The 27,651-nt window shown below is 38.0% G+C and overlaps 3 protein-coding genes across 11 annotated transcripts in view; 2 read left to right on the top strand and 1 right to left on the bottom strand.

The window, feature by feature from the left end:
• Positions 1-17,312, top strand: part of MTIF2 (mitochondrial translational initiation factor 2) — a 25,987-nt gene extending 8,675 nt beyond the window's left edge. For 5 of the 7 annotated variants that reach the window (XM_036873157.1, XM_036873159.1, XM_036873160.1 and 2 more), the window contains 10 exons: positions 453-613; positions 1,521-1,697; positions 3,653-3,792; positions 9,502-9,626; positions 10,920-11,124; positions 11,475-11,727; positions 12,382-12,522; positions 14,130-14,294; positions 16,374-16,514; positions 17,092-17,312. In XM_036873157.1, coding sequence (XP_036729052.1) covers positions 453-613; positions 1,521-1,697; positions 3,653-3,792; positions 9,502-9,626; positions 10,920-11,124; positions 11,475-11,727; positions 12,382-12,522; positions 14,130-14,294; positions 16,374-16,514; positions 17,092-17,264 — 1,681 coding nt within the window. In that variant the 3' untranslated portion in view covers positions 17,265-17,312. The remainder of the gene's footprint in view (positions 1-452; positions 614-1,520; positions 1,698-3,652; positions 3,793-9,501; positions 9,627-10,919; positions 11,125-11,474; positions 11,728-12,381; positions 12,523-14,129; positions 14,295-16,373; positions 16,515-17,091) is intronic. The other 2 variants (XM_036873164.1, XM_036873163.1) reach the window with 2 other exon arrangements.
• Positions 17,313-18,272: 960 nt separating this feature from the next.
• RPS27A (ribosomal protein S27a) lies at positions 18,273-20,914 on the bottom strand. Its single transcript, XM_036873165.1, has 6 exons — positions 20,851-20,914; positions 20,689-20,753; positions 20,155-20,209; positions 19,661-19,746; positions 18,845-18,976; positions 18,273-18,459 (listed from the first exon to the last, which is right to left on the bottom strand). Exons 2-6 carry the CDS (start codon positions 20,734-20,736, stop codon positions 18,310-18,312), a joined length of 471 nt encoding a protein of 156 aa, XP_036729060.1. The 5' UTR covers positions 20,737-20,753; positions 20,851-20,914; the 3' UTR covers positions 18,273-18,309.
• A 335-nt stretch (positions 20,915-21,249) lies between these two features.
• CLHC1 (clathrin heavy chain linker domain containing 1) overlaps positions 21,250-27,651 on the top strand; it is a 37,758-nt gene continuing 31,356 nt past the window's right edge. The window contains exons 1-2 of one of the 3 annotated variants that reach the window (XM_036873962.1): positions 21,250-21,324; positions 26,503-26,756. In XM_036873962.1, coding sequence (XP_036729857.1) covers positions 26,580-26,756 — 177 coding nt within the window. In that variant the 5' untranslated portion in view covers positions 21,250-21,324; positions 26,503-26,579. Of the gene's footprint in view, positions 21,325-25,887; positions 25,953-26,502; positions 26,757-27,651 lie in introns of those variants that run through there. The other 2 variants (XM_036873963.1, XM_036873964.1) reach the window with 2 other exon arrangements.

Genomic DNA, 27,651 nt, shown 5'->3' on the forward strand with positions numbered 1-27,651 from the left:
TGTATAAATTGGGGGGAGGAGACCACATTGTTTTATTCACACTTTTTAATGGAAAAATTTGCCTTAAAATTTCTTTTGCAATTAAAATGATGTGTGAGTATAGGTTAAACTTTTCTTCAAAGTGCTTAAAGTATCAAAAAGTATATTCAGGTTATTATAAAACTCTAAGAGTTGTTTTTCTTAGTTTGCTGAGTGTGTATATTGATCCTGAATTTTAAAATTTTATTCAGTTCTGCTCATTGTTATGAAGATGCCTGCAGTAGGTGGGCAGTCATTATTATTTTATCATAAGTTATTGTATGTATAGACGAGGAAAATAGTTATGTCTAATCGAAGCTGAATGTTGGGTTTTGTTGTTAATGGTAGTTCACAGAGATAACTGCAGATCAGTTCACTGGCTATAAAGTGTTTCTGATATTTAAGAAATGAAACTCCTTTGCTGTTAATTGTAGGCCCCAGGCAGATCCAGCTTTATTAATCCCAAGGTCCCCAGTTGTTACTATAATGGGCCATGTTGATCATGGAAAAACGACGTTACTTGACAAACTGCGAAAAACTCAAGTGGCAGCAATGGAAGCTGGAGGCATCACTCAGCACATTGGTGCCTTTCTTGGTATGAACACAGATCACCTTACAATGTGCTTGGGAACCCCACATATTATTTTCTTAAAATAGTGTCATAGTATGAAATATATGAATTTAAAGTAAAAGGAAGGCTAAAGCCTAAAGCCATTGGTTTGATGAAATGTAGAGCTGGTGGTTAATAAAGGTTATTTTGTACAGTGTATAAGAAGAAAGTTATACCTTTTGTATTCTAGCTCATTCTTAGTTTGGTTTAATGAGCCTAAGACTCTTCAGTGCTAGGTTGTCATAATGTTACCACTCATAACTGAATAACAGCTGTCATTTGCTGAACACCTAGCATGTGCCCAGCCCTGTTCTGAGCACCTTGTATGCTTTATCTTTTTTTATCTTCACAACATCATGAAGTAGGTATTAATATTCCTACATACATATAAGGAGGCTGAGGCTTGTTTAGGTTAAGTTACTTGCTCGAAGTACACAGCTAGTAAAGTGGCAAAGCCAGCATTTAAACCCAAGGCTGTTGGACTCAAATCCTAAGCTTCTAACTGTGTACTAAATTGCCTCTGTTGCTCAAGACAGTTTGTGCAGCTGGTGTTTGCTAATGCAGGAGTGGCTGCCTAGACAACTATCAGTCTGGTTTTTTCTCCAGAATATATTCCAGTTGGTACATTTATGAAAGTAGTTATATTCTAGAAATAGGACGAGTTTTAGTTTGAAATTATTACATGAAAAGAAAACCCTAAAGGTCTCACTGGTATGTTATCACTTTTCATTGTGGAATGATGATCCATATGCATTGTTCTGATTAAGATTAATGTAAAGAATAAAATTATTTTGAAGAATTATTGATTGTGTTGATAAGGTCATGTATATTCCTTTGTATTAAGGAAGTATATATTTGAGTGCTTAGTGTTCTTGGATTTCTGTTTCCACAGTTTCTCTGCCTTCTGGGGAAAAGATAACCTTTCTTGATACTCCAGGACATGCTGCTTTCTCAGCAATGAGAGCCAGAGGTGCTCACATCACTGACATTATCATATTGGTTGTAGCTGCAGATGATGGAGTGATGAAACAAACTGTAGAATCCATTCAGCATGCCAAAGATGCTCAAGGTACTGCGTGGCTGACTTACATGTATCAGGAAGGAAGTTGCTTTCTTTTTTTTAAAGGATCTACTACAGAGTCACTGTTTGTACATGTCGCTCATTTAATCTTCCTGGCAATCCCAGGATTATTATACCTGTTCTACAGGTAAGGTGCAAAGAAAGTTGAATTGTTTTCCCAAAGACATTAACTACTAAGAAGAGTACAGCAGGATTCAACTTGGGACTTGTGACCACAAGTATATTCCTTCCTCTACTGTTTACTTACTTGGCATGGTGTGACAATTTAACAGTCTCAAATGACTTTTTAAAAAACATTTTAACGTTTAACAGCTATAAAAGTAAGCCTAGACTAATGAACCCCTATGTACCCATCACCTCAATTCATTAGGAGTTACAAAGTGGTGATATTCTAATTGTTATTCCTTATTCATTTATTCTCTGGAATTCTTCTCTAAAAGAGACTTTTCCCTCATCTGCTTTAAATAAGTTCTTATTTGGTCAAAGGTATAAAATTGAAACTTTTGGAAAATACTTGGCTATCTTCTCCCTTATTTCTCCATTTAAAGATTGTAATAATAGGGAATTCCCTGGCAGTCCAGTGGTTAGGACTGCACACTCGTGCTGAGGGCACAAGTTCAATCCCTGGTTGGGGAACTAAGATCCTGCAAGCCACGTGGTGTGGCCAAGAAAAAAAAAAAATTGTAGTAATAAACATCACACACATACTTTGTACATTCATTCTTATTGTGATGTGACCCTACACCCACTGAGAAAATACTGTTGTCTTGAGAAAATGTACCTGATGAAATGCGTCATATTCCCCTAGGTTTGTTGGCAAGAAAAAAAAGAAAGGGTTGACAATCATTGATCTAGTCCAGTTTTTTTTTCATCTCACAACATGAAGACTAAGACCCAGAGGGTGGCAGGAACTTCCCCAGTTACAGTTAACTCGCAGCATGCCTGCATTTGGAATCTGGTCTTCTAGCTTCAGTGTTCCTCTTTTTATTTTTTATTTCCTCAAAACTACCTTTGTGGAATGGGCTATGTTCTTAATGATCCTAGGGAATATAATAAAAATAAGAGTGGTAAATCTGTCAGGGACCCCATAACAAAGCAGTTGGTTGAGATATGATAAATTCCTTACTTCATGCTTTCTGTACCTGTTCTCTTGGTGCCTGTTAAGTTCCAGCTGATCAATATAGAATGTACTTTTTCATAATAATAGGCTATGGATTGCATAACTCTTTCGTGTCTGTTTTCAATTTCTATTCCTTTGATACCTGAGAAAATTGCAGAGTTGGTGAAACTCAATCAGAGAATTATCTCCTAGAATTTTGTGTGAGTTCTCTAATGAAAGGGTATGTTCAGTAATGGCAAGTAGATTATAAGATTATTTGGTTCATTCATTAAGTAAACATTTATTGAGAATCTACTTTGTGTCAGTCACTCAGCTAAGTGTGTATGAAGAAAGAGTTGCTGTAAATCCTAAAAGAAAGTTTACAATAATGGTACTTAGTTTCACCCAAGGGTGAGATGTTGGGTTTTAACAGGGAATTAAACTCCTGGAAAGAAGAGGCAAATGATCTAGTATTAGAATTAGAATCTTCCCTTGATTTTTCTTTTCTGGAGATTATCTCTAGTGTAGTTGCTGATCTTGCTTTCAGATTTAAGGGTAGTCCTTTCTCTACCCTAAACACTGTTGTGTGTTTTGTTTTTTAATCATCATAATTGCGTATTCTTAATTCAGAATCTTATAATTGCAGTTTTGACATCTCTCATCTGGAATCCTTCATGTGTATAAAGCAGAGTAGGTGGGTGTAAAGTGGGTCTTTTTAGGTCTTTTGTTAGATAAATACATCCACTGCGTCAAGAGAAAGCCAGAAAACGTTGGCGTCTTTCATTGTGAATACCTGGAGTTGAAGTGTCATCGTTTGCACTCTTCTTAACTCTGTCTCTTTTAGTTCCTGTTGTCCTTGCCATAAACAAATGTGACAAAGCTGAGGCTGATCCTGAGAGAGTGAAAAAAGAACTGCTAGCTTATGATGTGGTATGTGAGGATTATGGAGGCGACATTCAAGCAGTGCATGTTTCTGCACTCACGGTAAGTGCGGGCACCTCAGAGACAGTGTGTTCAGATGGGAGTGCAACACATCATGCACACAGTGCCTTATACTAGAGAACATTTTGACATCCATAATTTCTGTTGTTGTTTAAAAATTCTCTGAGAACTAGGCAAAGCTGGTATCATTATCCTAGTTTGGCAGATTAGAAATTAGGCTCAGAAAGATTAGTCATCAATCCAGAGGGGTCGGGTTTACCTATGCTTTTCTTACTACGAGGTACTTAGAATGAGGAGAATAAGTGGTGAATGATGTGGGGATAGGATAATAGTAGGATAAAGACTGTTTTAAGCAGAAACGAAATTCAGTTGGCAATGAAAAGTGCTTGTTTTTAAAGTAAAAAACTATAGAATAGGTCTTAGGGCATTTAAGAGAAATTTAAACAAATGAAACTTTTTACTAATACAGTGTTGAAATATTTGGGTTCAGTTTGTTATTGATTGACTCAGTGTTTCTATGAACTAAATTGCTATAAGTTTTATAATGTTATTTACGATGAATTCCATTTTCTTTTAAATTATCAATTATTCTCTTCTGGATAAAATACACCAAGGAAGCTCAGTACCTGCTTTGTGATAGCATTTTCCAATTCTCTTGTCCTATACAGGTTGCCGCTAAGTAAAAATTTCCTTTTTTGTCCATTCTTACCATATTCCATGGTTTACTCGTAATATGGACTTTTTTTCTTCTGATCATTCGGTGAAGAAATTGTACTTTATTTGGCCACCTTCCTCCAATTAAGTCTCATTTTATCTTTACTTTTCCTAAATTTGTTACCTCCAAGATGATTAGAAGTTATGCCTCTGTTAATAGTAAAACTATGCCTCTTTTTCTCTGAAACTCATGAAATGCCACCTTACTTTGTCATCTTTCTACTATACCTTGAATGTTACTACGATGTGAAAACCAGATGGCAAGATTAGAACATTTGAAGACATGACCACCTTTTCTGCCCAGATATTAGATGAGTAGGTAGATAGATGTAAAGCTGCTTAGGCAAATTTGGAGGCATGGCAGAGATGAATCCTGGGAATGGAGGTAAGAGAGTGGCAGGGAAGTAAGATGAGGCCTTCTTTTCCAAGGAAGAATAGAAGACTCTTCATGCAAAGAAACAACCCCAGCTCTGCTTTTCAGAGCAGCATTTTGTAAATTGGAATAAATACTAGGAATAAGTAGATGGGTAAGCAAAGTGTTTAGTTAGTTTTGTTACAGTTGTCTCTGTTGCTTTATATTGTAACAATTGTGAGCAAGCTCTTAGCTGACATGGAGAATGGAAAAATCCCTTGTCCATCAGTTCCAATTCCATCACCCGTTAATCAGCTGCATGATCTTGGAGCCTTAGAAAGCATAGTACACATAGATCATTAAAGGTGAAAGAATCATCTAATCTAGCTCCTTCATTTTACAGTTGAGGAAAGGTGATCCAGGCGGTGAAGTGGTTTTCCAAGGTTGTACAGCTGGGTAGTTGCAGAGTATAGGTTATAGCTTGGGTCTAGTCAGTGCTTTTTCTCCTTATTTATTTAATAAGAGTAAATAGTGTTTGATTTACTTATTTTACAGGATTCTTGAGTGGATCAGATGAAATCAGTGAAAGCTTGTTCAATTGGATAGAACTTCAATTGTAATGTAGCATTGTAAAGAAAGTGAGAGGAAGAAAACACAATTGTAGAGACAGATGGAGGACAGAGGGTGAAAGAAGCATGTGTTTATAAAAGGGTATTAACAAACTCTAGTAGCTATTCTTAAAATATATATATAGATATATAATATATATATATAATATATATATTATAGATATATAATATATATATAATATATATATATTATAGATATATAATATCTATCTATATATGTATAATCACTGTTTGTTGCAAGATCTGTCCCTGGGTCATATTTTCTTGCTTATCTCTTCCTCCCTCCCTCCCTTCCTTCCTTCCTTCCTTCTTCCTTCTTCCTTCTTCCTTCTTCCCTCCCTCCCTTCCTCCCTTCCTCCCTCTCTTCCTCCCTTCCCCCTCCCTCCCTCCCTCCCTTCCTTCTTTCCTTCCTTCAAATAGGGTAATTCATGTTTTTGGGTTTTTTTTAACATCTTTATTAGAGTATAATTGCTTTACAATGGTGTGTTAGTTTCTGCTTTATAACAAAGTGAATCAGCTATACATATATCCTCATATCTCCTCCCTCTTGCATCTCCCTCCCACCCTCCCTATCCCACCCCTCTAGGTGGTCACAAAGCACTGAGCTGATCTCCCTATGCTATGTGGCTGCTTCCCACTAGCTATCAGTTTTACATTTGGTAGTATATATAAGTCCATGCCACTCTCACTTTGTCCCAGCTTACCCTTCCCCTCCCCGTGTCCTCAAGTCCATTCTCTATGTCTGCATCTTTATTCCTGTCCTGCCCCTAGGTTCTTCATAACCACTTTTTCTTTTTTTTTTTAGATTCCATATATATGTGTTAGCATACGGTATTTGTTTCTCTCTTTCTGACTTACTTCACTCTGTATGACAGACTTTAGGTCCATCCACCTCACTACAAATAACTCAGTTTCATTTCTTTTTATGGCTGAGTAATATTCCATTGTGTAACTGTGCCACATCTTCTTCATCTATTCATCTGTCGATGGACACTTAGGTTACTTCCATGTCCTGGCTATTGTAAATAGAGCTGCAGTGAACATTGTGGGACATGACTCTTTGAATTATGGTTTTCTCAGGGTATATGCCCAGTAGTGGGATTGCTGGGTCATATGGTAGTTCTACTTTTAGTTTTTTAAGGAACCTCCATACTGTTCTCCATAGTGGCTGTATCAGTTTACATTCCCACCAACAGTGCAAGAGGGTTCCCTTTTCTCCACACCCTCTCCAGCATTTATTGTTTGTAGATTTTTTGATGTTGGCCATTCTTACTGGTGTGAGGTGATACCTCATTGTAGTTTTGATTTGTGTTTCTCTAATGATTAGTGATGTTGAGCATCCTTTCATGTGTTTGTTGGCAATCTGTATATCTTCTTGGAGAAATGTCTGTTTAGGTCTTCTGCCCATTTTTGGATTGGGTTGTTTGTTTTTTTGATATTGAGCTGCATGAACTGCTTGTAAATTTTGGAGATTAATCCTTTGTCAGTTGCTTCTTTTTCAAATATTTTCTCCCATTCTGAGGGTTGTCTTTTCATCTTGTTTATGGTTTCCTTAGCTGTGCAAAAGCTTTTAAGTTTCATTAGGTCCCATTTGTTTATTTTTGTTTTTATTTCCATTTCTCTAGGAGGTGAGTCAAAAAGGATCTTGCTGTGATTTATGTCATAGAGTGTTCTGCCTGTGTTTTCTTCTAAGAGTTTTATAGTGTCTGGCCTTACATTTAGGTTTTTAATCGATTCTGAGTTTATTTTTGTGTATGGTGTTAGGGAGTGTTCTAATTTCATTCTTTTACATGCAGCTGTCCAGTTTTCCCAGTACCACTTATTGAAGAGACTGTCTTTTCTCCATTGTATATTCTTGCCTCCTTTATCAAAAATAAGGTGACCATATGTGTGTGGGTTTATCTCTGGGCTTTCTATCTTGTTCCATTGATCTGTATTTCTGTTTTTGTGCCAATACCATACTGTCTTGATTACTGTAGCCTTGTAGTATAGTCTGAAGTCAGGGAGCCTGATTCCTCCAGCTCCGTTTTTCTTTCTCAAGATTGCTTTGGCTATTCGGGGTCTTTTGTGTTTCCATACAAATTGTGAAATTTTTTGTTTGAGTTCTGTGAAAAATGCCATTGGTAGTTTGATAGGGATTGCACTGAATCTGTAGATTGCTTTGGGTAGTATAGTCATTTTCACAATGTTGATTCTTCCAATTCAAGAACATGGTATATCTGTCCATCTGTTTGTATCATCTTTAATTTCTTTCATCAGTGTCTTATAGTTTTCTGCATACAGGTCTTTTATCTCCTTAGGTAGGCTAATTTCTAGGTATTTTATTCTTTTTGTTGCAGTGGTAAATGGGAGTGTTTCCTTACTTTTTCTTTCAGATTTTTCATCATTAGTGTATAGGAACACAAGGAATTTCTGTGCATTAGTTTTGTATCCTGCTACTTTACCAAATTCATTGATTACCTCTAGTAGTTTTCTAGTAGAGTCTTTAGGATTCTCTATGTATAGTATCATGTCATCTGCAAACAGTGACAGCTTTACTTTTTCTTTTCCGATTTGGATTCCTTTTATTTCTTTTTCTTCTCTGATTGCTGTGGCTAACACTTCCAAAACTATGTTGAATAATAGCAGTGAGAGTGGGCAACCTTGTCTTGTTCCTGATCTTAGTGGAAATGCTTTCAGTTTTTCACCATTGAGAAAGGTGTTGGCTGTGGGTTTGTCACATATGGCCTTTATTATGTTGAGGTAAGTTTCCTCTATGCCTACTCTCTGGAGGGTTTTTATCATAAATGGGTGTTGAATTTTGTCAAAAGCTTTTTCTGCATCTATTGGGTTGATCATATGGTTTTTCTCCTTCAGTTTGTTAATATGGTGTATCACATTGATTGATTTGCGTATATTGAAGAATCCTTGCATTCCTGGGATAAACCCCACTTGATCATGGTGTATGATCCTTTTAATGTGCTGTTGGACTCTGTTTGCTAGTATTTTGTTGAGAATTTTTGCCTCTATGTTCATCAGTGATATTGACCTGTAGTTTTCTTTCTTTGTGACATCTTTGTCTGGTTTTGGTATCAGGGTGATGGTGGCCTCATAGAATGAGTTTGGGAGTGTTCCTCCCTCTGCTATATTTTGGAAGAGTTTGAGAAGGATAGGTGTTAGATCTTCTCTAAATGTTTGATAGAATTCGCCTGTGAAGCCATCTGATCCTGAGCTTTTGTTTGTTGGAAGATTTTTAATCACAGTCTCAATTTCAGTGCTTGTGATTGGTCTGTTTATATTTTCTATTTCTTCCTGGTTCAGTCTTGGAAAGTTGTGCTTTTCTAAGAATTTGTCCATTTCTTCCAGGTTGTCCATTTTATTGGCATATAGTTGCTTATAGTAATCTCTCATGATCCTTTGTATTTCTGCAGTGTCAGTTGTTACTTCTCCTTTTTCATTTCTAATTCTATTGATTTGAGTCTTCTCCCTTTTTTTCTTGATGAGTCTGGCTAATGGTTTATCAATTTTGTTTTATCTTCTCAAAGAACCAGCTTTTAGTTTTATTGATCTTTGCTATTGTTTCCTTCATTTCTTTTTCATTTATTTCTGATCTTTATGATTTCTTTCCTTCTGCTAACTTTGGGGTTTTTTTGTTCTTCTTCCTCTAGTTGCTTTAGGTGTAAGGTTAGGTTGTTTATTTGAGATGTTTCTTGTGTCTTGAGGTAGGATTGTATTGCTATAAACTTCCTTCTTAGAACTGCTTTTGCTGCATCCCATAGGTTTTGGGTCGTCGTGTTTTCATTGTCATTTGTTTCTAGGTATTTTTTGATTTCCTCTTTGATTTCTTCAGTGATCTCTTGGTTATTAAGTAGTGTATTGTTTAGCCTCCATGTGTCTGTATGTTTTACAGATTTTTTCCTGTAATTGATATCTAGTCTCGTAGTATTGTGTAATTCATGTTTTTAATCCTTAAAGAGAAAAGTGTAACTGTCGAGGATTATTTGGCTTTCTGATCCTGGTATTTACATTTACAGATATTATTTATTAATGTATATTAAGTTTTTTTTGTTATTAAAGGGCGATAACCTGATGGCTTTGGTAGAGGCAACAATTGCTCTTGCAGAAATGTTAGAATTGAAAGCAGACCCTACTGGTCCAGTTGAAGGAACAGTAATAGAATCTTTCACAGACAAAGGAAGAGGGTAGGTCTGTTAAAATGCTTGCTTTCTAATAATTTTATTCCATTGTTTTTGTGACTTGATTATATAACAGTATCTTATGTTTATTGCAGATTATTGTTAGTCCCTGAACAATATTTTCAAAGCATTGTTTTAAAAAATATGGATTTCCCTGGCAGTGCAGTGGTTAAGACTCCGCGCTTCCACTGCAGGGGGCACGGGTTCGATCCCTGGTTGGGGAAGTTCTGCTTGCCGCTGCGGTGCAGCCAAAAAAATAAAAAATTAAAAAAAATTAAAAAAAGTATTTTATTGCACTGGCACACAAAACACAAACATGCAGTTATCAGTAGATAATAGCAAATATGTGTGTACATTTACTAGTCATATTTAGGTGACTTAGTAGTTCAATTTGCTTGATTTTTTTTTTCCCCACTGACTTAACTGAATTGCTAAAGTCTTATAGACTGACATAACTTGGAATAAAATAGCAATTGTTGCATTTTAGGGTTTCTAAATTCTTTATGTCCTTACCCATTAATATATAGTAAGATTGTTGGAATAGTGTTCTCTTCTTTAATTTCCCTCCCTATTAGCAAAAGAGGTCTTTTCACTGTTTAACAAATTAGTTGTAGAAAGGAGATTAGGATTCTGTCAGAACACTTAGCTGCACCCTTCACTACCATAACCTTACAAGAAATGTTTTTTGTTTTCTTTTTTTTTTTTAATTGTGGTAAAAAGTGCATAATATTAAATTTACCATCTTAACCATTTTGAAACGTACAGTTCGGTAGTATTAAGAATATTCATATTGTTGTGCAACGGATCTCTAGAAGTCTTTCATCTTGCAAAACAAACTCTATACCCATGAAGCACTAATTTCCCTGCCCTCCTCCCCCCAGCCTTTGGCAACTATCTTTCAGTAGTTGTTTCCATGATTTTGACTACTTTAGATACTTCATATGAGAGGAATCATATAATATTGTCCTTTTTGACTGGCTTATTTCATTTAGCATATGTTCATCCAGGAGGTTCATCCGTATTCTAGCATGTGACAGGATTTTCCTTTTTTAAGGTTTTATAATACTCCATTATATATATATACTGCATGTTCTTTACCCATTCTTCCATTGATGGACATTTAGGTTGTAATTATGAAGAAATGTCTTTATAGTATGAAAAACTGTTTGAGAAGTGGTGGAATTAACCCTGTGTGTTCAAATTATATATTTTTTAATCTCATAAAGATATCTTTACTGAGAAAGTGCCATTACATCCTGATGATGGCATTAAGAGTATATACTTTCATTTTCATATTAGTCCTGTTACTACAGCTATAATTCAAAGAGGAACTTTGAGAAAAGGCTCCATTCTGGTTGCTGGAAAGAGTTGGGCAAAAGTACGCTTAATGTTTGATGAAAATGACAAAGCAATCAATGAGGCCTGTCCCAGCATGCCAGTGGGAATTATAGGCTGGAGAGACCTCCCTTCTGCAGGAGATGAAATTCTTGAAGTAGAATCTGAGGTATATCAAGCTTAATTCCTATACGGTAGATATGATATAATGATTTAAAATATCAATCTATAATGTTATACCAAATAAGTAATAAATAATTCAGTACTATAACGGGCTGTGAGGGGGCCAGTGATGTCATTTAAGAGTTTGGCTGTAGAATTTTTTAAAATTTGAGATAAGATTTTTAAATAATTTCAAATTTACACAAAGCCTCCATATTAAAGTTTTGTAAGTTTCTTAAAACTTTAAAATTAGTGGTTTCATATATGAACTAGGCTAATTTCATAGTGGAGGAAAAAACCAGCAGTTACTGGTTTCTATTTAGTTAAATAATTCCCTTTTTTTTTCTCCCTATAAAGCCAAGGGCACGTGAAGTTGTTCACTGGAGGAAGTATGAGCAAGAACAGGAGAAAAATAAAGAGGATCTGGAATTAATAGAAGAAAAGCGAAAGGAACACCAAGAAGCACATCGGAAAGCCCGCGAGAAGTATGGCACTTTGCCCTGGAAGGAGAGGTCATTTATAAAGTACAAAATAAAAAAACAGCAGCAACCCTTAAAGCCAAAAGAAAAAGCAGGAGGAGATTCAAATGTACTTCCTATAATTATTAAAGGTGACTTTTAAAAGATTTTACTTTAGAGCTCATTTTAGGAATATATGTATTTCGTCATTCTCACAATTAATTTGGGCCATTAAATTTAAGCCAAAATGATTTCAGTATTTTGGGGGGGAAGTTTTTGAAATTGAGATATACTTGACATGTAACGTTGTATTAGTTTCATAATGATTCAGTATTTGCATATATGGTGAAATGATCACCATAATAAGTCTAGTTAACATCTGTCACCATCCTTAGTTATAAAATTTTTTTTTCTTGTGATGAGCACTTTTACTATCTAGTCTTAGCAACTTTCAAATATGCAATGCAGTGTTATTAACTATAGTCACCATGCTGCATATTATATTCCCATGACATATTTATTTTATAACTGGAAGTTTGTACCTTTTGACCCTCTTCACCCTTTTTGCCCACCCCCTCACTGGGAGATTTCCTTAGTAAACATTTATCTAGTGGATTTTGTTGTAAATGTACATTTGGTTCTTTATACTTTATTCAGTTAAGTAGATATTTATAATGCTAAACCTAAAGAAAAGTGGATTTTGTGGTAAATGCTATTCCTATTATTGCTTTAAATAGATTGTCATTTTTGTGTCTGTTAATTTCTAACTCCTAACACCAATAATTTTAAACTTTTGCTGCATTTAGGTGATGTTGACGGTTCCGTTGAGGCCATTTTGAACATTATGGATACCTATGATGCTTCACATGAGTGTGAACTAGAGTTAGTACATTTTGGTGTGGGTGATATTAGTGAAAATGATGTTAACCTTGCTGAAACATTTCATGGTGAGGATTCCATTTCCTGTTTGTTTAACTGTGTTCCCTAGAGCATACTGTGAACCATTAGCTTCTGTCTTTTGTTGCTGGGCTAGTCACACCTGACATTTTACCCCCATCGGTATCCCCCTTCCTGTTGCAGCTCAGTCTCAGCTAGGGATTGAGGGCAAACGGGATGTGCAGTATTGCAGCCACAGCTCCATTGTGGGTGTCATTGTTGTACTGAAACTTTGGGGAACTATTTTAAGCCCCAGTAGTATTTCTTGAATGTACCATTACTGCCTCCTCACCCCTTCCAGTTCCCCACCAAACCCAGGCTTGGTTCTCTCTCTCTCTTTCATTTAGACTTTTTGAATGCTCCTTAATCTGCAATCAGCCTACTCAGTACTTTCCTTCATCTTTTACTTTTGGTTGCCTATTTTTGTTTACTTATAATTTTACAAATTATATTTTTCTTAAATCAAAAGCTCTTCTTAGCTTTATATGCCTTGAAGACAAGGGGACTGTTTATGAGTCAAACTTACGATACACAGAAAGGGGACTCATGACTGTCGCTTTAACTAGGTTTAACATCTAGGCAAAGCATCAGTGTTATTGAGTGATTAATGAATCATTTAGGAAGGGGGTACTTCATGACCTAACTTGATTAGAATTAGATGTTACCTCTACTACTGAAAAGGTGTTTTCAATAATGTTGGTTATTTCAGAGTATTTTACGGGCACTGACTTTTCTATTAATGTAGATAGTATGATGCATTGAATGATTTCTTAATGATAATAAGACTTTCAAGGTGGTTCTGTTTTTCTCCTGATTAAGCCATTTGCATAAATTTTCTTTCACACCCCCAAGGTATTTGCAGTTAAATACATCATTTGTTCTTTGGTAAAATGGTCAGCTCCATGGAACTTCTTTCATTTCTTAAACAACTCTTGAACTTTACCAATTAAGTAACTACAGTTGACACTTGAACAACACGGGTTTGAACTGCGGGTCCACTTATACGTGGATTTTTTCAATAGTAAATATTACAGTACTACAAGATCCGAGGTTGGTTAACTCCTCGGATGTGGAGGAACCGCATTTATATGGACGACCAACCATAAATTATGCTCGGATTTTCAACTACACGGAGGATTGGTGCCCCTAACACCTGTGTTGCTCAAGGGTCATCTATTTTTTGAACATCTTTTGGCCAGCTGAATACCTAAGAGCAAACAACAAAAGTTGTAGACTATAAGATTATAATTAATAACGGAATTGTTATTAAAATAATGTAATATTTCAGTTCTAATCATTTTTCTTATTTCTCTGGTATGAAAGCTTCATTTAGCATATTGCCTTGCACATTATGGTCATTTAAAATAATGTTTCTTAAATGATTGGATTTAAAAATCATAAAGAAATCTTCCTTGTTTAATAAGCCACAATAGAATTTATAAAATCCTTTCATTAATTTAAAAATTAACTAGTTTTTGTGAGAAAAAATTATAGAATTTACCTCTCCTACTCGCTTTTAATTTACATAGAAGCAAAAAATTTAGATTTGAGTTTTTGCTTGAAAGACAAACTGTTTAATGCAATATTTGTACTACTTTATTGTATTTATGCTTGCCAGGTGTTATATACGGCTTCAATGTGAATGCAGGCAATGTTATCCAGCAGTCGGCTGCAAAAAAAGGAGTAAAAATTAAACTTCACAAAATCATTTACCGTCTTATTGAAGATTTGCAGGAGGAACTGAGCAGTAGATTGCCCTGCATTGTGGAAGAGCACACAATAGGTGAGTGTTCACTGAATGTTTAAACATTCATATCTAACCTGCTGTAAATAACACTTGAAAGCAAAGTTTAAGGGAAATGTATTTTGCTGTTTAAATATGTTCACTGTTCCAACACATATCCTGTGTTCTAGAAAAAAATGACTACTATAGATAAAGTTTCAGTGTAACTTCATATGAATTATAAACACCTGCCCTCTGCAAGGTGTTGTGCTTTTGGCTGTGAGGATACAAAGGCAAATAAGGCAGTAAGAACTTGCCCTCTAGTTAGACATAAACCACTAACTGTAACACTGAGTAGACTGGGATGGGAGGCATAAACATTATTAACAGTGTTGTGGAAGGAGCCATTGATTTTGTCCAGCAGCTGGCAGAGAAATCCACCATGAGAAGAAAATTTACTTTACATTTAAATATTAAACATTTAAAAATATTTTTTTCTAACATATCCCTTGGCCAGTTTAATGGCTAAATTTATTTCAGATGGACTGAATCAGTTTATCTGTTCTTTTTCCTCCCCACATCCAGATATTTTTGGTTAACTTTTAATTTTGATGATAGTTTTATATTTCCAGAAGAATTACTGGAGAAGTATAAGCAACTCCCTCCCAGTTCACCAGTTTACATTTTGCCCCATTTGCTTTAGTCCTCCCCCTTCACACACACACACACACACACACACTTTTTTTTTTCTGGGCCATTTGATAGTAAATTTGAGATACTGTGTTCATTTGCCCCTAAATATTTGCATTTCCTAAACACAAGGATGTTCTCATATGAAACTGCAGAACAAGTTATCAAACTCAGGAAATTGAACATTAACACTCTTACCTAAGTCACAGTCCATGTTCCGGTTTTGTTCATTGTCCCTATATAATGTACTTTATATATATTTTTCCCTCAGTCCAGGATCACAGATAAGGTTCTTCAGTCTTTTTTGACCTTGACATTTTTTTTTTAAAAGAGTTAATCACTCCTAGTTTTTTTGTTTTTTTAAATAATTAATTAATTAATATATTTTTAAATTATTTTTGGCTGTGTTGGGTCTTCGTTTCTGTGTGAGGGCTTTCTCTAGTTGCGGCAAGCGGGGGCCACTCTTCATCGCGGTGCGCGGGCCTCTCACTATCGCGGCCTCTCTTGTTGGGGAGCACAGGCTCCAGACGCGCAGGCTCAGTTGTTGTGGCTCACGGGCCTAGTTGCTCCGCGGCATGTGGGATCTTCCCAGACCAGGGCTCGAACCTGTGTCCCCTGCATTGGCAGGTAGACTCTCAACCACTGCGCCACCAGGGAAGCCCCAACCTTGACGTTTTTGAAGTGTATATAGGCCAGTGATTTTGCTGAATGTACTTTTATTTGGATGTGTCTGTTTCCTCATGATGAGACTCCGTATTTGCATTTTTGGTCCACAGTACAGATTTATTTTAGGCTTTTCTGATCTACTTACTAAACATGATCACACAGAGATTTGTATGTTCTTGTGCTAAGAGCAATTTGGAAAACTGAGTCATATGAGGGTTTCCGGGAGTGAGCACCAAATAACACTAACCCTAGAAAACTGGTACATTATAGTATGATACCGTGTCATTATCGGAATTTGTTTTAAATTTCAGTCAGTAAAAAAAAAAAAATTAAGCTGACTCACAGAATTAGTACTCTCAAGTGTATATAAATTACCCGTGGTGAGATTAAAAATAAATCAGGCAACAACGGATGGTCCATTCAGGAAAATATATTGAGGGACAACTGAAAATTAGGTTTTCATGGAGCAGACAGGAATTATGCTAATCTTATCAACTGATAGCATCTTCTATTGCATTTTATTCATCCGAAAAAGTGAACATTTCATTTTTTTTTCATTCTTTTGGTAAGCACATGTAGTTTTGTTGATTTTCTTTTCCAAGAATACCCAAGGATTTTCATGTTTTTAATATTGGCCAGGAAAATAAAGTTGGTTGAGTCAGAGAAAATTAGGACTTCCTAGTTTTTCTCACTCCTTTAACTGTTACTCTGCCGAATGTCAGAAATTATGTAGTTCTCAGAATTTTTGTTTTCTGTATACTTAATGTTCTCTTCTTCCTAAAGGTGAGGCTTCTATACTAGCTACCTTCTCTATAACAGAAGGGAAGAAAAAAGTTCCTGTGGCCGGCTGCAGAGTCCAAAAGGGACAGTTAGAAAAGCAAAAAAAATTTAAATTAATACGTAATGGACATGTTATTTGGAAGGGTAAGCAACATAAAACTGTTTCTATATCATACCCAGTCACCAAAACCTGATGATCCTGGGTAACTGAAATCTTTCACTCCCATAATCCTAGTTCAGGCCACTTCTTGCTAACTCATATCTGGCCTCCAGTCCTAATGACTCCCCCAGGATTGTTCGTCCCCAAATCTGACTTTCTAAGGTTCTAAAAATTGGCCCCAAACTACCTTTCCAGCCGTGTCTCTCCTACACTTGGATCCACATCATTATATTTTCATCCTTTCTTAACAACCTTGTGCCTGCATCGTCTTCATCCTGGTGTAACTCATTCTTCAAGTCCCGAGTATAACCCCCACCCCTGTAAAGTGTTAACTTCTGAAAAGGGAGACAGTACTTTTCACTACAAATCACATCTTGTCTATAGCAAACTTCATTTTTCTTTGGTTTCCCTGGTATTTCATCCCATCTTTTAACATGACAGGACTGTAAAATCTATTAAGCATTTCAATGTAATTTTCCTTTTAACACCAGACTACAGCTGCACTTGTTGGGTACTTATTTGAGTTATATGAACCCTAAGTTTTTTTCTTTTTTTTTTAAGGCTCATTAATCTCACTGAAACACCATAAAGATGATATTTCAGTCATCAAAACTGGAATGGATTGTGGTCTTAGTTTGGATGAAGAGAAGATAGAATTTAAAGTGGGAGATGATATTGTCTGTTATGAAGAAAAAGAAGTTCTAGCCAAGACTTCTTGGGATCCAGGATTTTAAAATTATGTTAAAGATGTAAATTATTAAATGTTTTGCTTTATTACAGAGCAACTAGTTTTGTCTTACTAAAGGTAATAATTCACCACTCACTACTGGTCAGAAAGTTCTACCAAGCATTAACAGGTGTAACTGTCAAAACGCTACAGAATTAGGAAACCTTCTTTAAGGACGCGTCCAACTAGAAATCCTGGAGTAGGGAAAGAATATGGCTAAAGGGAATTGTTAATTATTGGTATATCAGTGAATCTAATAATCAGTTTAATAAACTTCAAGTGCTTACTTTTAGTTCATTGATACCAAGAAGCAGGCTTCCCTGAACTGTGCTCCATAGATAAAATATATGGTACCAGTCAAATACTGTAAAACCATTATTTTTCAGTGTCAAGAGTACCAATGAGCAAACCTCAGAACTTAAATTCCAAAGAGGAGTTCACACTCAACATTAAAGGACTTTGGGTGAATTTTTTTTAATAGATCTTTATTGGAGTGAGTATAATTGCTTCACGATACTGTGTTTGTTAGTTTCTATTGTACAACAAAGTGAATCAGCCATATGCAGATCAATTTTTTAACTGGTAACTTCTTAAGACAGCTCTGCGGCCTTTAAACTTCCTTTGTAGGAAACAAGTGTCAATACATTGTAGCTTCCTTTTAGGCAAGGTTATAATACCAATTCACACAAACCAATGTTTCTCAATCTGGGGGTGGGGAAGGTTCCTACTGGAACCTCCAGTAGGTGGTGGTGTGCTACTGGCAGCAAGTGGGTACAGACCAGGGATGCTGTTCATCACCCTATGATACACAGGAAAGTCCCTACACCCAAGGATTATCAGTCAAAAATGTCAATACTGCTGAGGTACAAAGAAACTGGCCTGTATCTAGACAGCTGGTATCAAATACAACATAATTCTGCCAAGTACAGGTTACCTAAGAAAATAGTGCGATTAATTTGATGCTTAAAACCCACTTTTAAAATCACTGGAATAAAACTCAACATTTAAACGTTAGTTCATTTAGTTCATGTCTTTTATTAACCAATACACAATCACTTGTCTTCCGGTTTGTTGAAACAATAGGTCAGACAACATTTGCCACAATAATGTCTGTCAAAGTGGCTGGCCATAAAAACTCCAGCACCACATTCATCGGAAGGGCACTCCCGACGAAGGCGACTGATTTTGCCATTCTCATCCACCTAAAAAGCATAAACTTGCTGTTAAGATAATCTTACAACATACTGTGAAGTCTAGCTTAAATGACTCAAAATATTTAACCTTTTAATCACACAACAGTGATATTTCTTAGTACTTACAAACCGAAGCACCCCAAATTCTCACCAATAATTACTACAACAAAAAAGTTCAGAGTTTTTAAAGCCCAGCCTTGCAAGAGGTGGACAGAGTTAAGACCTGAACCCAGATCTGACTTCAAAATCAGAAACTTAGTTTGGAATAAAGTAGCTAGAGGTAAACCCCATTATATAGAGCTTATTCAAATACCAAACAGGAAAAAACCCCAAACTTTTATATTAAAGAGTTTGAAACCAGAGATAAATTATTATTTTTAATAATTTGGCTCACCTTATAGTATTTCAGGACAGCCAGCTTAACCTTCTTTCTCTTATGCTTGTTCTTCTTGGGAGTGGTGTAAGACTTCTTCTTCCTTTTCTTAGCACCACCACGAAGTCTCAACACAAGATGAAGAGTGGACTCCTGTTATTGAACAGAGAACAGAACAGCCTTTAAAAATGGTTACATTAATGCTAGTGCTCCGTGGAGAATGGACAACCAGCATCATGCACATTCTAACTGGATGACAGGAAGTACACCCACAGATGGGGGAGTCTTAGAAAAAAAGAGGTATCTGATTCCTATATACACTCTTAGTTCATAGAGAGATTAAAGAACACATTAAATTACACCATGGGATGCAATACGCAAAATCCAAAATGTAGAAGACTATAGCAGCACTTCTCAAATGTTGGTGTAGAAATCACCTGGGAATCTACTGCTAATTCTAATGCTATTCTCCCCACTTTTTGAGTATTAGTCAAAATTTCCAAATTAAGATACAAATATTCATACTTAAGGGACTTCCCTGGTGGCGCAGTGGTTAAGAATCCGCCTGCCAATGCAGGGGACACGGGTTCAAGCCCTGGTCCAGGACGATCCCACACGCCGCGGAGCAACTAAGCCCATGGCCAAAACTACTGAGCCTGCGCTCTAGAGCCCGTGCTCCGCAACAAGAGAAGCCACCGCAATGACAAGCCCGCGCACCGCAATGAAGAGTAGCCCCCGCTTCCCGCAACTAGAGAAAACCCGCATGCCGCAACAAAGACCAAACACAGGCAAAAATTAAAAAATAAATTATAAAGGGCTGCTTTTCTCCAAACAGACCTTTTGAATGTTGTAGTCAGACAAAGTACGTCCATCTTCCAGTTGCTTGCCAGCAAAGATCAGTCTTTGCTGGTCAGGAGGAATTCCTAATGGGAAACAAGTTGAACAAACAAATTAACTGACTGCAAAACAAGCATATCTGCTCAAGATTTATAATCCTGAATCAAATAAATGGTACTAACATCCATCAGTGAGTTCTTACTACAGGGAAAATATAATTGTAAATGTTTAAACAGTTTATCTCATTTAATCCTAACACACGTTAACCACTTTACATGTGGTTAATACATGTGTAAATTAACTAGCATGTCCAAAATCACACACGTGAAAGGTACTACAGCTTGGCTCCACGCTGATAAACGTCTGTCTACTGTGTTATTCCAAAAGGATTTTTGTCAATCTAACCTCTTCCCAACCCACAAAGAGCAAGTATGTCTAGCGCCTGACAGAGCCTCTGCAGGTTAGTTTTTCTGAATCAGAAAATATTAACTTGCCTTCCTTGTCCTGGATCTTGGCCTTTACGTTTTCTATTGTATCCGAGGGTTCGACCTAGGAGTTTTGAAGTGCAAACGTATAGGTAACACAATCAGGAACTAGAGTAATCGCTCCATTCAGTTAGAAGGTCATCCGGGAGCCGAGCCGGTGGGGGCTGAAGCCTACCTAGCAGAGCCGTTGGCTCACGCAGCTGGAGACAGGCTCCCCGGCGCGCACGCTCCCTCCCCTAGCCCCGGGCGGCGGCGGCCGGGCCACATGGTGCTCGCGCCCACCTGCGGGGAGCGCCACCCTCCCACCTCGCGACCCCGGCAGCGGCTACCTGGCGGGAACCACCAGAGACGACAGACTCGGACTTTAGGCATCGGAAACCTGCCCTATTCCCCAGCTCAGCAAAACAACCCTCCCTTTACGGCCAAGTTTTAGAACCCAGGCTCGGAAACGTATTGTAAGGCGGAAAGCAGCGCGCCTGCCGAAACCCGCCTCAGACACCCCCCTCCTTCAGGCCGCGGCTTCTCCCACCGCCTGGCCCGTACCTCAAGAGTGATGGTCTTCCCCGTCAGGGTCTTCACGAAAATCTGCATATTGGCGGCGGTGCCACCTGAGAGTGAGGAAAAGGAGGAAACGGGTGAGGTTAGGAACAGAGGAGGCGCGATAGTAGGCCGCGGGCCGGAGAACGGCCGAGAGCACATACTCACCGCAGATGGCGGATCCGAAAAGAAGGGCGTCGCGCAGGCCCACGGGCTTTCCCGGGGCCCCCGCGGAGGCCCCGCCTCCTAGGCGGCCACGCCAAATGCCTGAGCGCTGTCGCAGCGGCTGTCCAGCCACGTGCCAGACCAGCTCGTGACCTCATTTGTCCTCCCGGTAGCCTGGCTTATTTCTCACTTTAGCTTTCAGAATGCTCTTGAAATAGCAGATTTAAGCAACTTAAAAATGTCTTTAAAAGAATTTTCCACCGTAGTTGACGTGGCTAAGAGGGTCTTTAAAAAGGGGTGGGGTTGAGGGGGCCTCATGAGGAAAACGGAGGAAATAGAAGTGTCTTCTGGGAATTGTAGTTTTCCGCTGCTTTCTTTTCTCTAGGACTACTCGTCCCAAGATGCAGTTCCACAGCCCCGGGCTCCCTAGTTACTATCGCCTAGCCCTGGCGTCGGGGTTTGGAGGAAGGGGTTAAGGTGAGGAGGGAGCAAGGGTGAAGCGCAGTAATGGTTTCGGGGAAGGTGGAAACGGGTCGGAAGTGACTCGGAGGGAAGGTTACGAGGCTGGGGAAGAGTGGGGGCCCGAAAGTGTCATCACCCACTTACTGAGGCGGTGAGGGGCGGATGATCCCCTGGGCCTTCAAGGGAAGGGCACACCTGTGGCCAACTCCAGGCAAACTGAAAAATAGGTGGTATCCTCAAAACCTCTTGTCCGTCCTTGTCTCGCCCTGTAGCCCCTCCCCGCCTTCAACCCCGGAGGTTCTCCTAGTTTAAGGAAGGTTCTGTCTTATATGTCACTATGCAGTGTGAAACGGTTAAATATGTTGAAAATCTCAGGAGTTTTCAAATTTTCAAATGAGGCCACATGGGAAGGAAACCCGCGGAAAGGTTTATTTATTGTAGAATTTCCAAGTTTGGAGTTGGGAGTTGTGGTGAAAGTCCTAAGAGGAAGTTTTTGGAGTATGTGTGGGGGGCTGTCCTGGCAAGGCGGGCGAGTTAACTCCCTTTCCCTGGCCTTTCGCCGCGGCGCAACCGCAGAACCCTGTGCGTGCACCTTCCTAATGTCTTCTTTATCTCTCTGTGCCCTCCTCTCTGCATCTCCATCCCCAAATTCAGGCTCCTTAATTTTCTCTGTCCCCAGTCTTTTTCTAACCCACCTTCACTTTTGCCTCCAACATATAAAAAGTAAAAATGATTATGTCATTAATGCTACTTCACCTTCAAGATAAAATCCAAATTCCTTAGTGTGATAGTCAGCCTCTGCCTTCCTTACAGCCTAGTCTGCCAAACCCATTACTCACTTACCATTGAGCTAATTGAAGTTCCTGACAAGCTCTTTCATGCTTTGGCACTTCTGAAGAATCCGTTTCTTCTCTGCGGAACGCTCTCATACCATATTCTGCCGGCTAATCTCCACCTTTACAAAAAAACTCGAAAGAGTTGTCTATACTCATTGTCTCTAATTCTTTTCCTTCCATTGACTGAACCCACTCCTGTCAGGCTTTTGTCTCCACCATTCCAGTGGAATAGCTCTTGTAGTTACTAATCACCTCCGTGTTGCTAAATTCAATGGCCATTTAATCTTATTTGACCTATCAGCGGCATTTGACACAGTTGATCATTTCTTTTCTCTTTGAAACACTTTCTTCACCTGACTTCCATCTCTCTTCTTCCGTCTCCCTGGATGCTCTTTTCCAGGCTGTTTTGTTGCTTCCTCCTGATCTACCAGACCTCTAAACTTTGGAGTGCCCCCAATGCCCAGTCCTTGGACCTCTGCTTTGTTTACATTTCCCAGATCATTTTCCATTCTGTCTCATAACTTTTAAATGTCATTTATATGCATATAATTTATAAACTTATTTCTCACTCAGACTCACCTGAACTTCAACATGTCTAATAGGGAGGCCCAAACTCCTGATCTTATGAAATTGATATTCCCATCTCATAAATGGCAATTCCATCTTTTCAGTAGCTGAGGCCAAAAACTTTATGGTCATCCTTGACTGTTCTCTCATACCCACATCGAATCCCTCAGCAAATCTTGGTTTTACTTTTCATGTATATGCAGAACACTTCTCACCGTCTCTGCTACCACTCTGATTCAAGCCACCGTTATCTTTTGTCTGGACTATTGTAGTAGCTTCCCAGTAGTTCTTGTGGCTTTGACTCTTGTCTTCACAGAGCAGCCAGAGCAATTCTTTGAAAATGGAAGTCAGCTGTCATTCTTCTGCCCACAGCTCTCCAATGGCTTTCATCTCGCTCTGAGTTAAGCCTAAGTTCCTATAAGCAAGGCTGTCACTCCCACACTGGAATGACTGGAGGCCACAATTCAGCTCATTGCTCCTCTTGCCGAGTCTGCGCAGAGAAAGGAGCATCTTTTTCTAACCTGCACAAAGGTGCCCCATGGGCTGGTAGTGCCGCTACCTTCAAGGCCCTGTGTTCTACATGATCTGGCAGCTACCTCTCTGACCTCATCTTTCTTCTCTCCTTTTCTCATTCTCTTCTAGTCTTCCTGGCCTTCTTGCTGGCAGATAAGCTATCCTGCCTTGAGGCCTTTGGACTTGCATCTCTCTCTGCCTCAACCACTCTCCTCCCAGGAATCTACATTACCTGCTTTTTTCAGGTTTCTGAAATGTCACCTTATCAGTGAGGGCTATTCTCTTTCCTGACTTAATGCCTTATGTAAAATGGCACCCTCCCACCTTTCTTACTCTCTATACCCCTTTCCTTGTTTTATTTTTCCCCATACAACTTACCCCCATCTGTTATACTGTTTTTTACTTGTGTGTCTTCTGTCTCAGTACTTGAATGTAACCTCTGGCAAGTTTGGGGCTTTGTTTTGTTTAGTACTATATCTCTAGTGCCTAGAATAGCGGCAGACACACAGTAGGTGCCCCCCCCCCAATATTTATTGAATAAATAAATGCAGCACAGATTAAGCATTGTCCTGGACGTTGTTTCATGAGATGTTTTCCCTAATATTTCCCTGCCCTCTCCCACAGACTAGTGAGGTGCCTCTCTGGGCTTTTGTAGCCCGTTGTGCCCACTGGTCATACTGCCTTCTCTGCTCTGTGGCAGAGGTTCATTTAACTAGAATCCATACTTGTCTAGGAACCCTTGTGACTTGTTTCCTCTGTATCCCTAAGTGTCTAATTTGAATGAGTGAGTGCAAGGTAATCTGAGTTGGTCTGTGTAACTCAGTGGCATTTTGTAGATGCTGAGGAACAATCACTTTAGCTGTGTTCTGATTTGAGGGCACAAGTCATGTCTTCTGAGCAGACCAGATTATTGCTCCGTGATGACTGATTAATAATCAACTTTCTTTTTTTGGGGGGTGGGGTGGGTGATGCATGTGCTCTGCTAGAAACTGTATTATGCACTGGAATGCATATGGGTGGGGAAGGAAGATGGGGAATGAGAACATTTTGGTTCCTGATCTTATCAAATTTAGAGCCTACTGAGAGAGATAGAGAATATAACCAGAATTCTGAGTGATAATATCATGATAGAGGAAGTGCACAGTACATGGGAGAACATAGCAGTGGCACTTGATCAAATTTAAGGGAATCCAGGGCAGCTTTCCTGGAGCTGTATAGGCTGAGATCTGAAAAATAAATCAAAGCCAAGTAAATGAGAGTGGAAGTACTGTGTGTATCTTATGGAGGAGGAGAGTGGTGAGGATGCGGGAAGGGAATGCAGGGATGGGGAGAGAATTATGCAAGACCCTCAGGTAAGAGAGCAAGTTTATAGGAGTGGATGGGGGTTATGAGGAGGACAGGGGCATGAGAAGACTAGATTTGGTCAGAGAAAAAGTCCCTGGTTCCTATAGGGCATTCATAGACTAAGGAAAGGAAATTGGATTTTATCCTAAGGGTAATAGGAAGCCACTGGTGTTCAGATGTGACCACCCATTCCCCAGCGATCACACCCATTCCTTCCTCCTTTGACTTTTATCTTTTACTATCTGAAATTACATTTTTTTTTTTTTTCCCCATCTGCGCTGCTCGGCTTGCAAAATCTTAGTTCCCCGACCTGGGATTGAACTGGGTCCACGGCAATGAAAGCGCTGAGCCCTAACCACTGGACCGCCAGGGAATTCCCAGAAATTACATTATTTATAGTCTGTCTCCCTTAATAGATCGTAAGCTCCAAGGAGCCAGGGACTTATCTTATTTATAACTGTATTATGCACTGGAGTGGGGAAGGGTAATGGGGAATGCTGAATCTCTAGCTATAAAACAATGCCTGGCACTTAATAGACACTCAGTAAATATTGGTTGAATGAATGAACAAAGAAATTGATTTCTTATTTGGGAAAACTGTTGATCCATTTATGGATTATTGCTTTGTTGGAACTACTTTATGTTCACTTATAAATTGATTTCTCATTATCCAGTTCATCAATATAAAGATAAATTAGGTCTTTTAAACTTTGAAATTATTTTGGTGTCTCCTTCCTCCAATATGTGGCTTATGGGCAGTATTTATTGGCCATATATGTTATTTTAGATAACTAAGTATCAATTATATTGCCAAAACACGGTAAAATTGATTTAGGCATTTATTCTTCACAGCATTATTTATAATAGTGAAAATATCCAACAGGTGGGGAATGGTTAAGTAAGTTATTGTGTATCATACCATGAAGTACTATGCAATCATTAGAAGTCATGTTTTTGAAAACTATAATATTTAACAACATGGAAAACTGCTTTTAATATTAAGTGAAAAAAATAGGATACAAAACTGAGTATAGAGTGTGATCCTAGTTTTTATAATTATAAGCATTGGAAGGAAATACACCACATTAAGTAGTCATTATTTTTTGGTGGTGGGATTCTGGATGATTTTTGGTTGTTCATTAATTTTCCAAATTTGGTTTATATTTTCCAAATCTTATACCATGAGTATAAACTTCTGTGATGGGAATGAGGGGAGTTACAATGTTTTACCTTGCCACACATTTTTAAGCAAATCATGGGTTCTGTTTAATGTTGATGTGACTAGATCTCAGGAACCAACTTTTGTATCCAACTCTAGTTGGATAATAATTCTTTACTAAAAGAGCAGTGAAATATAGCTGCTTGAAAACCTCACTCAGAAAGGTACAGTTTGTTATCTTTGACATCACTGATGTACAGATTTTAGCAGAAGTCCTGACTTCTTACTTTTCAGTTAGTACGTTCATAGTAAAGATAAGAATTATAATAAAATTCATCATAAAAATAAATTCATGAATTATTTATAGCTATTGTGTGTTAGATAACTGTGACTGGGCCAGGTAGGTACATGCGTAGAGGAGTATTTGACCTTGTTTGCTTCATCAGGAGGCCTCCAAACTAGTTTTCCCACATGAAACAAATAAAATGCTAATAAACCTGTTAGAAAGTGTTGAGTTAAAGAAACCATTCAATCATATGATACATATACTTGTTTAGTAAGAAATGAGTTCTTTATTGACTGGTATTCTATCCCAGAGGTATAGTATAGCACATGGTAGTAGAATGATCAGACCTTTTAATTCATAGGTTGAAATATTTATTTCAGAGATCCATGAGACTTTTTTTTTCTGAAACAAATAGACGTTTTATTTAGATCAATATTTGACTTAATTTATTTTAAGCTTTAGATTAATTGATGGTCTTTTTCTTTCAGGCTTATCAAAGTCTTGGCTTTGTTGCAAAAGCAAGTCAAGACTTTTCTCTGGTGAACAGGTGTGCAGACTGTGACATATGTCCGTCCAAGAAATAAATAAACATGCAGTTCTCCCTCCTATCATTAGTAGAAGTGACAAGGAATTTTTGGAAAGAATGCAAAGATACATAATTACAGAAACTGAAAGAGTGGGCTGTAATGAGAAAGGACCTGCTGATGAATATTACATCATATACCGAAACGTTTTTGATAAGGTATCATAATGCTTTAAGACAACAGAGTTTTTATGTAGTAGAAATGGTCTATCTTGACAACTAATATTCCTGCCTTAGTAACACCACTGCTTGTTTGAGTACATTCCATTTGTCAGTTTTGAGAAGTTCATCCAATTTGTCAGAAAGGGATGAATGGGGAAAATGCAATGCTGGATTTATATTACTAGACAGTTAATGAGTGTTTCAGTTATTGTAGCTTAAGTGCAGGCTATCAGTTTTTGAACAACAACCTAGCTGTGCCCTCTAATATCATTTTGACCTTCCATCTCGAATCATTATCTGATTTGTTAGGAATTGGGCTGTAAGCACGAACCTGGTAGTTCTTTGTCGTTTTGGGTTGGTTTGTGGTATAATTAAAATCTTGGTTTAGATTTGATCTAGCATATTAAATTGAGACTCCTTGTAGATTAGAGGTCTAGATAGGCATGGTAAACAAGGGGTTTAACTGCACTGAATGTTGGAAATATGGAGATCAGAAAATGCTGCGGCTTTATGTAACATTTGATTTTGCTTTTCAAGGTTTTAGAAATACCTGCTTTTCCTTAAAAACAATTGCAATATGGCCACCGATCCTCATTTTTTTATCTCACTTTTTTTTTTACCCACGTAAGATGCCCTGACAGTAAAATCAGTGAAGTCAGAACTCTTTCCTCCTTACCTAGAAGAAGTAATTACTTGTGTGAAGACTTCTGTAAACTATTGGTCTCTGAGTAAAACAGCCATAGGCAAAATAGGAACTCAGTGTTTTGTTTAAATTTTAAACATTACACACTGAGTCTTATTTCTCCTCTAAATAAAAATATCGTGCCTCACTCTAAGGAAAAGTGAACACAAAGTAGTGATATATACCTACAAGTGGAATTAAGAAAATTGA

This window comes from Balaenoptera musculus, chromosome 13 (genome assembly GCF_009873245.2).
Source record: "Balaenoptera musculus isolate JJ_BM4_2016_0621 chromosome 13, mBalMus1.pri.v3, whole genome shotgun sequence".
Taxonomy (NCBI): domain Eukaryota; kingdom Metazoa; phylum Chordata; class Mammalia; order Artiodactyla; family Balaenopteridae; genus Balaenoptera; species Balaenoptera musculus.

Excerpts from the sequence above, each read along its gene's own strand:
- RPS27A (XM_036873165.1), bottom strand. The coding sequence starts at position 20,736 with ATGCAGATTTTCGTGAAGACCCTGACGGGGAAGACCATCACTCTTGAG. Across the intron at positions 20,210-20,688 it reads GGAAGACCATCACTCTTGAG|GTCGAACCCTCGGATACAAT; the intron begins GTACGGGCCAGG and ends CAAAACTCCTAG. Across the intron at positions 18,977-19,660 it reads CTGACTACAACATTCAAAAG|GAGTCCACTCTTCATCTTGT; the intron begins GTCTGTTTGGAG and ends GTTCAATAACAG.